This window comes from Oncorhynchus nerka, linkage group LG9b (genome assembly GCF_034236695.1).
Source record: "Oncorhynchus nerka isolate Pitt River linkage group LG9b, Oner_Uvic_2.0, whole genome shotgun sequence".
Taxonomy (NCBI): Eukaryota; Metazoa; Chordata; class Actinopteri; order Salmoniformes; family Salmonidae; genus Oncorhynchus; species Oncorhynchus nerka.
The window spans coordinates 13,865,870-13,876,050 of NC_088424.1; the positions used below are offsets into that span (position 1 = coordinate 13,865,870).

The 10,181-nt window shown below is 42.1% G+C and overlaps 1 protein-coding gene across 2 annotated transcripts in view; it reads right to left on the reverse strand.

The window, feature by feature from the left end:
* LOC115114828 (choline transporter-like protein 5-A) overlaps positions 1-9,761 on the reverse strand; it is a 106,597-nt gene extending 96,836 nt beyond the window's left edge. For both annotated transcript variants that reach the window (XM_065013349.1, XM_065013350.1), the window contains exon 1: positions 9,608-9,761. In XM_065013349.1, coding sequence (XP_064869421.1) covers positions 9,608-9,644 — 37 coding nt within the window. In that variant the 5' untranslated portion in view covers positions 9,645-9,761. The remainder of the gene's footprint in view (positions 1-9,607) is intronic.
* Between the last annotated feature and the right edge of the window lie 420 nt (positions 9,762-10,181).

Sequence of the window (10,181 nt, forward strand, 5' to 3'; positions counted from 1 at the left end):
GCTCTCTCCACTGGCTTCCAGTTGAAGCTCGCTTCCGCTACAAGACCATGGTGCTTGCCTACGGAGCTGTGAGGGGAACGGCACCTCAGTACCTCCAGGCTCTGATCAGGCCCTACACCCAAACAAGGGCACTGCGTTCATCCACCTCTGGCCTGCTCGCCTCCCTACCACTGAGGAAGTACAGTTCCCGCTCAGCCCAGTCAAAACTGTTCGCTGCTCTGGCCCCCCAATGGTGGAACAAACTCCCTCACGACGCCAGGACAGCGGAGTCAATCACCACCTTCCGGAGACACCTGAAACCCCACCTCTTTAAGGAATACCTAGGATAGGATAAAGTAATCCTTCTCACCCCCCTTTAAAAGACCTAGATGCACTATTGTAAAGTGGCTGTTCCACTGGATGTCATAAGGTGAAAGCACCAATTTGTAAGTCGCTCTGGATAAGAGCGTCTGCTAAATGACTTAAATGTAAATGTTACTATTATTCGACCATGCTGGTCATTTATGAACATTTGAACATCTTGGCCATGTTCTGTTATAATCTCCACCCGGCACAGCCAGAAGAGGACTGGCCACCCCACATATGCTCTCTCTAATTCTCTCTTTCTTTCTCTCTCTCGGAGGACCTGAGCCCTAGGACCGTGCCCCAGGACTACCTGACATGATGACTCCTTGCTGTCCCCAGTCCACCTGACTGTGCTGCTGCTCCAGTTTCAACTGTTCTGCCTTATTATTATTCGACCATGCTGGTCATTTATGAACATTTGAACATCTTGGCCATGTTCTGTTATAATCTCCACCCGGCACAGCCAGAAGAGGACTGGCCACCCCACATAGCCTGGTTCCTCTCTAGGTTTCTTCCTAGGTTTTGGCCTTTCTAGGGAGTTTTTCCTAGCCACCGTGCTTCTACACCTGCATTGCTTGCTGTTTGGGGTTTTAGGCTGGGTTTCTGTACAGCACTTTGAGATATCAGCTGATGTACGAAGGGCTATATAAATCGATTTGATTTGATTTGTGTGAATCTCAATTTTCCACTCGGTAAAACACTTTCACTGTTGATTATCTTGCGCATTAGCTTCTTCACAGGCTAAGCAAATGCGCACGATTACTAAGAACTGCACAGACACACACACACACACACGTACAGATGCACCCACCCACATGCACGGATGCCCACACAGGTACGTATGCACACACGCACACACACACGTTACTAATAACTGCACTCACACACTAACAAAAAGTTCCCTCCTTTACGATCCAAATTCATTTCACTCAATTACACAGAGACATGCAAACACCAGCATCAGTCAACATGTCCTATCTCCACTCCACTCAAACAACCACACATTCCTCCAAACCACATCCACGACTAATACAACTTGAAACTTGAAACACCCAAAAAAGGACTCAACTATAGACATTCTCTCAATAAAACCATATGAAAGGGAGATCATCTCCTTCCTGGGTTTGCCTACACACACAGACCTTTAATCCACCTCGCTAAATCTGTCCAGAATCCCTGTGAAATCCAGCAAACAAGACAGCTAATGGCGTGTACAGAGTGTTAATGGAGTCAACGCTGAGCTTGACACTCCCAATTAGTATCTGAACGCCAGTGGGAATTGTCATTTCAAAGATCCTCACAGCAGGGGGAGAATCTGGAGCCCACTCCACGACATAACTGATTTGGAATTTCTTAGATTCTTACAGTAGCCAAGGACAAAGATAAGATGGAAAATGTTGCTCGCGGCAGTGCAAGTCTACGAAGATGACCTTCATTTCTCATCATATTAACTCATTTGACATCAGAAGATAAAGAGATTTAAGGGAACGCGTGTGTGCATTTACAGTATGCACAAACATACACACCACGGAAGATACACAGCATGGTATATACTTCAACTGTCACTCGCACAAGCACCAAGTTCTCCTCAAGCACCAAGTCTCACAAAATTAGACAAACACTCAAAAAAGACCAGCTCATTCCCTAGTCTAGTCTACACAAAGCTAACCCAAGTTTCAACCTTCTCAGCAGTGCCTCTCCCATCCATTGCACTTGTGTTTACCTCGCAGTAAGATAAAGTACCTCCTAGTTACTCTCCAAAGGGAAGTTTATCAAACAGACTGTTGTTTGAAACAGATTGTTGTTTACTCTGAGTCAATCCTACAGGGAGTCTTCCAGCATGTACACAAGATGATGAAGCAGTCACAGCGGTCCAGTCCAGAACGACAAAAGCATCCAACTACGAAGCAAACACAACAATTCAGCTATAAATTAAAGACTGTTGTTGAGGACCTTTAAAGAGAAGATGTGAACCATGGGAAAGTTCAGTCTTACACTCTACTGATTTGTGTCAAATGACACCCTTTTCCCCATACAGAGCACTATGTTTTCCAAAATAGAGTAGAGGAATAGTCATTTGAGGACACTACCATTTTCTATGTAACTTTGCATGGACATTGCATATTATAGAGTTACTGTAGCTATTCAGTTCATGCATATTCCCTGTGTAGATGAGCTGAGTCATTTCTAACTCCCAGATACAGTCCCGTCCCTGGTGACCATGTCAATGAGCCCAGAGGGGACAGAGGCAGTAGGAGACAAACCCCAACAACAGAGAGCATCCTCAGTGAGGGCTTCCAAATTACACCTCTCAGAGAGACAAGTCAAGTATACAGTGTAATGGGAAAAATAGCAATAAAGCAAATTGCTTCAGCAACAGCTCACATCCATTTTGATGAATAGTGGTAATGTATTTAGGGACCAGAATTGTTTGGAGGCTATTGGTTTGGTGTTGTCCATACTGTGTGTGTGTGTGTGTGTGTGTGTGTGTGTGTGTGTGATGTGTGTGCTGATGTTTATTTGCTGGCCTTATCTGTCCTCAAACACAGTGAACGGGCTGCTTTCCCGGTCTGTCACCCAGAGATAATCCTGCCCGTCCTGTCTTACTCCCTCCTCCGGCAGTCACATAATCTGGGAGAAGGTGTCTCACTCACTCACTCACTCACACACACACACACACACACATGCACACATACAGCCCAAACCCTTAACACACAACCCTTCTTCACAAACCATACCTCTGAATACTTTCCCACCTCCTGTACTAAAAATGATGTTCCAAAGATGATCCCTTGCTGCCCCACATCCAAATACACATATCCGACCTACACCATCACTCACTCCCTTCCTGTGCAAAGCATCATACTCTTCCTGCTCTGCTCTCTCAGTATGTCTGAATAGCCTGGGTGTCTGACTGTCTGTAGCCACATCATTGCCTTCCCATTGACAAAGCCAACCATGCGTGGCAAAGCCCCAACAAGTTGGCTGAGGCACAAACAGACTGGTACCGGACTACTGAGACTTGTGTCTGAAGACATGAGACACTATTAGGAGTGGAGCTGACAAGAGTGGAGCAAGAGACTTAAACGATGCTGACAAAGCACTTTTTAGGTTTTAGGAAGTTTTTGGGAGTGAGATCGCTTTTACCTGGGGGCTCGGTAAATCCCTTTGGTTTAGGGAGTGAGGATGAACGGTACAGATTTTATCTCGGTTTTCACAGGGAGTAACAGCTTGCAGCTCTTTATCAATCCGATGATAAAAATCCTATTAGTACAACCAATTACTGAATAGTCTACACGTCATACTGATATGCCCTGATCGATTCATTACCACACAGCCAATAACATACATCAGTTAGAGGTCTGTTATCTTGGTATTGTCTGCTATAATCGCATAGAGCTTCATTCCCGACAGATACCTCACAAGGTAAAGACAAATAAATGTGTAACGACAACCGACAACTGTCACTTGACAGTTGTAAAAGAAAAGAGGGCACCAATGCAAACAAACCAATGTATATTGTACAGTTATATTCACAAGGACAAGCGGTTTGGGTCCGGTTTATATTTCATAAACCATTTCCCATTCCCGTGTGTTGACACATTTTGTCAAGATGACTTCCACCTATTTGAGGTTATATGGTAGCGATGGATCATCCTTTACTCCACAGACGTTTCAAAAAGGTGTGGAACAGAAAATCTATTATTGATGTCACCACATTAAAATTTCAATCTCAAGTCCTAAATTTGTAACACTAAATAATTTAAGAATTTTATGCTAGCCCAGGGGTGTCAAACTCATTTTGGCCCAGGGGCCTCATTCAGTTTTTAACGAGGTCCGGAGGGCCGCACTGAAAATTAGTTACATTACCTGGCTGTCAAAATTTGCTCAAAAATAGTTTGGGGAATTTTCTATGCTCCCTGACTGTCTTAGCTTCCACTTTGGTGATTATTAGCGAGCTAGAAACAGTCAAGAAACTAGGTCCATTATAATTTCTACACAGTTTCAATTTGGTTTTAGTCATTTTAAAGTATATTGACTTTGTTTCTCCCACCCAAAGAAAAAATAAAATCATAATAATGTTTTACTCAAACCACCCGTGGACCGGATTTAACCCGGGCCATATGTTTGACAAATTGACACCCCTGCTCTATCCTCACCTAAAATAGGTGTTTAGTGAAAGGTTTACAAGCACAATACTGCCCCACATCCAAATACACATATCCGACCTTACTTGAGTCATGTTACTTGTGGCAAAATCATCCAAAATGATTTATGAGGGGAGTGAACACAACCTTGCTGTGCCATACATGAATAACCAAGAGTGTTCAGAGCAGAGGCTTCCCAAGCCTCAACAAAGCCTGGTCCCAGATCTTTTTGGCACTGTTTGCCATGATAAGGACCATAGGAGTTGACAGGATGGCACAAACAGATCTGGGACCATGGCTAGCTGAAGGACACTGAATTTGAACAGCTTTTCCTGGTACGCTGGCTGATAGAAACAGAATCTGTGCCTCACAGCTTTTGAGTTTAATGTTCGAGGTTGTCTTTAAAAAACACTTCTGGAATGATGCAAAGCCTGCACACAAACAGCAGTCATATTACAGCTACTATAACACAGTACTCAGGCAGTTGATATGGTCTGCAAAAGTGTATATTTGTATGGATTTGTTTGGCCTTTTAGTTGGTTTTTAATGTATTTAGTATATCTTCTTTTGCAATATGCAGCGTCCTCTTACTGGAATTGAGCCTTTATTTTTAAACAAATGTTTCTGTTCAGAAAATTTCTCATGGGTCATAGTTATCTTCATTTCACACTGCCAATCAGTGGTGTAAAGTACTTAAGTAAAAATACTTTAAAGTACTAGTTAAGCATTTTTGGGGGGGTATGTGTACTTTACTATTTATACTTTAGGCAACTTTTACTTTTACTTCACTACATTCCCGAAAGAAAAGAATGCACTTTTTACTCCATACATTTTTCCTGACACCCAAAAGTACTTATTACATTTTTACAGGAAAATTGTCCAATTCACACTTATCAACAGAACATCCCTGGTCATCCCTACTGCATCTGATCAGGCAGGCTCACTAAACACAAATGCTTTGTTTGTAGAGTGTTTGAGTGTGCCCCTGGCTAGTCTTCAATAGAAGAAGAAAAAAAAGTTGTGCTGTCTGGTTTGCTTAATATAAGGAATTTTAAATTATTCATACTTTTACTTTTGATTCTTAAGTCAATTTAAGCAATTACATTTTTCTTTTGATAGTTAAGTATTTTTAAAACCAAATACTTTTAGACTTTTACACAAGTAGTATTTTACTGGGTGACTTTTACTTAAGGTATCGTTACTTTTACTCAAGTATGACAATTTAGTACTTTTTCCACCACTGCTGCTAATCAGCAAATAGAAGGAAAAAAGTTAGAGAAACATTATGTTAGAGAAAAACTGTAAGAAGATTGAAGTGAGACATTCACGGGGAAGCAAAAGCATACAGCAAAAATATGTTCAGAGGAAATGGGCCCCTTTAAAAATCATAAGGAGCCACACAGCTACCGTATACAGCAGCACCCATTCGGAGGACTGTCAAACTGTGTAGACACACACACACAAACACCGTTCCCAGGCAGCTCGAGGGAGGTAACCAACAGATTAGAACCACATCTCTGGATCAGAAGGACGCAGCAGAGACAACACGGGGAACCTGCTTCATTATTCATAAGCCTTAGTACAGAGGAAAGAAACTTCTCCAACTACAAAGGCACACTGGCCCACTCTCTGCCTCTGGCCCTACACTGTAGCCACCTAGGAAGAGAGACACAAGCCAGTGATGTCTGTCCTTGGGAGTTTTAGTGTAACCAACCTGATACTAAACCCTGGTATCTGTGCAACTTGAGACTGTGTTAGCTCGCTGAACTAAAGCTTTGACACTGGGAGGATTCAGGTCTCAGGCAAGGTTAGCTAAAACTTAAAGGGCAAGAGCCATGTTTTGGAAATGGAAAACTGCCGAAATCACTGTCAGCGAACAGCTTGACTTTGACTCAGTAAGAGTAGCAGTGCTTAACACTCCATGTAAATGTGTGAAAATGACTTAAGGCCCATTATTCACTAATTTTAATAGCATCGTACATCCCAGTACTCATTCACACATCCCATACCAGCACTGCTTCAATGCCTCCAACAATGGATTGTTCAAGTGAGAGAAAATCCTTTCTCCACTCTGCTTAGGAATAAGGCATTCAGGCCAGTGAACATAATACTGGTTTATACTGGTCTGGTGCACATCCAACCCTCTCATTCAAATGGCAGACTACACACATGCATACCTGACAATAGTTGACAGATGTCAGATTCTCTTCATTGAGCACAATCATATTGCATTCCAAAACAGTGCACGTTCCTGTATCCAGCTGGCACTCCAGTACCAATCTACTTTGTCACAGAGAGCAAGGTATTCCGCAGTGCAGAGAGAAATATCCTGAAGCTATGTCTCAGAGAAAAAGCAAATGACAATTATGAACAACACAGCAACCATATCAGCCTGGTCTCATAGACTAGGCGTAACATAGTAAATGAAAATCCATGATGCTAAAATTAGTATGATAAGTTACGTTTGGTATGGTTACATAAGACAGAAGGTTACTTAAAGCAAAAACTAAAGGTGGATTGTTGGTCGGGGTGGTTGATCGGGATGGATGGGTAGGCATATAATGCAAATGTCCAACAACCCAAAGGTTGTGTGTTACTACTTACTACCGTTTAGCTACATTGTATCTACACTGAAAACAAATATAAACGCAACATAAAAAATGTAAAGATTTGACTAAGTTATAGTTCATATTTCTTAAATCATTCAATTTAAATTAATTAATTAGGCCCTAATTTACAAGCTCGTCACGGTATAACTGTGCATTCAAATTGCCATCAATAAAATGCAATTGTTTGTAGCTTATGCCTGCCCATACCATAACCCCACCGCCACCATGGGGCATTCTGTTCACAAGTTGACATCAGCAAACCGCTCGCCCACGACGCCATACACGCTGTCAGCCATCAGAATGGTACAGTTGAAACAGGGATTCTTTTGTGAAGAGCACATTGAAGGTGAGTATTTGCATACGGATTTCGGTTATGATGCAGAACTGCAGTGCATTGATATCAATGGGAGAGGAGTTATCTGGGCATATCAAGTTAGGATTCCGCCCTATACGATTGCTTATATGATTCTGACAATCACTCGGGTGAAGATGCCGGACATGAAAGTCCTGAGCTGGCATGGTTTCATGTGGTCTGCGGTTGTGACGCCGATTGGACGTACTGCCATGGTATGGTAGAGAAATGAACATTCAATTATCTGACAACAGCTCTGGTGGACATTCCTGCAGTCAGCATGTCAATAGCGCGGCCCCTCAAAACTTGAGACATCTGTGGCATTGTGTTGTGTGACAAAATTGCACATTTTTGAGTGACCTTTTATTGTCCCAGCACGAGGTGCACCTGTGTAATGACCATGCTGTTTAATCAGCTTCTTGATATGCCATACCTGTCAGATGGATGGATTACCGTGACAAAGGAGAAATGCTCACTAACAGATGAGATGTTGTTCTGCACACCACTGTTGTACTGCGCCGTTATTTGTCTGTTTGTGGCCCGCCTGTTAGCATGATTCTTGACATTCTCCTACAACCTCTCTCATCAACAAGCTGCTTTCGCCCACAGAACTGCTGCTGACTGGATGTTTTTTTTTTGTCGCACCATTTTTGGGGAAACCCTAGACACTGTCTTGCGTGAAAGGCCCAGGTGGGTGGCCGTTTCTGAGATACTTCTGATCCAGCGTGCCTGGCACCGATCATTCCACACTCAAAGTCGCTTAAGTCACTCATTTTGCCAATTCTTCTAACGTTCTTTTGAACGGTAACTGAATGTCTCGATGTAGGAGCAATCCATTTTCGTGAACCGGGTGGTGTATCTAATAAACTGGCCGGTGAGGTATCCCCTTTGCCTTTCCTTTCCTTTTCCTAATTTGTAACTTATCAAATGAATTGTAATTCATAACATATCACAAGAAATGCATGATGGACACCCACAAATTAATACATAACATACCATATGTAACATATCATACTAATTTGAGTGTCCTGGACTTTCATTTACTATGTTACACCTATCTCTGAATCCAGGTTGACAATATAGGCTACAATAGCAGCTTAATGACCTTGAAAACCATAAGTTACCTAAGAATGGTGTTTGTGAAAAGCTTCAGAAAATTGATAGGGTCATTTAAATGTGGAATATAAACGAAAACCTTTCTTTCATCATCTTCAAATGCTCTGCACACTTGCCTGAGTATAGATTGGCAAAGGCCAACAATGCAAGGATGTGAGTCATCTAGTTATAAACTCAAATATAGACTATAGCCTATAAAAGTAGCCTAAAGAATGATGAATAGTGTTAAATTCAGAGAGTTCGGTTATAGTTCACCGTCAGACGAGGCTGCAGTAGCCTACAGTTGGATCGTCACTAGTTAGCACAGCCACAAAGTAATAATTATGGTTTAACCCCGTCATTTTCTACAATTTATCTTATTACATTTTTATTTTAAACTTAACCCTAACCACACTGCTAACCTTGTGCCTAACCCTAAAAAGCGAGTTTGACTTTGTGGCTGTGTTGTCTAGTGGAAACCCTACAGTTGCCATCCTCGATATCTTCGGCGCCGAGATGTGCCCTGTGCGCGAGCAGCACATGATGCCCTTACTAACAACAAAGTTGCATCCCCGACGATATTCAGGCGAGCGGCTCGTAACATTGGTTAACCTCCGGGCTTCGAATCGAAAAGCATACCAAAATAGCAAAGCCAGTTGATGCCAAGTTGAGGATTTCACGCAGGGCTGTTGTTATGTTATAGCTTTAGCATTATTAATGACAGAGACAAACATTTCCTAATCAATGTATTTCGATGTAATAGGGTAGGGTTACTTGCGCTCATGGAGGCACAAGAACATGCTCAATAATTAGTGGTCAAAATAATACCATAAGGAACCTGAGACAAAAATACGACTTAAAATCCCTTTCCCTGTTGCTTTGACAATATTTTGAGAACTCAATTTCACCTTATGCCCGATATCCTAAATATAATGTGCCGGTAGGTAGGCTGATGGTCCAATTTCTGACCCATGCTACATGCGCAATGAACGTGCCATATTCAATAACAGACCCCATCACTGTGAAACACGTGACTTAAATTAGGCTAGGCTACTCACCGTAATAAGGGGAAGGGACGTCCGATTTTCTTGCCATTTCACTTTGAACGATGGAATTGTCTAATGTGTAGAGGTTCGATGGCTTGGATGTGAATGAACAGTCGCGTATTTGGCTCCAAGTTTATAGGATTCCTCCTCTCTCCTAGCGTTTCCCTAGAGATGCAAGGACGCAGCTCAGCGTCAGCACTGTTTATAGCACGGAGCGTCATCAAGAGAGGGGATGTATGTGAATAGCGCACCTTAGTGGAGGCATGTGCCTTTGTGTGCCCAATAGGCTACTGTTATGATAAAATGTGTCTGCTGTACTTTTTACTTGCGTATTTTTTTAATTGGGTTATTGAGATGGGTGTATGGGATACTGTTGTTGTTGTGTGACAGACATATTAATATTGTAGAAAATTACATTCTGTGAAATACATTTTTTTTAAATGGATACCAGACTAGAATTTAGTTTCAAATCAAAATCAAATATATATATTTTTGTCACATACATGTGTTTAGCAGATGTTATTGCGGGTGTAGCGGAATGCTTGTGTTTTTAGCTCCAACGGTGCCGTAATATCTAACAAGTAAT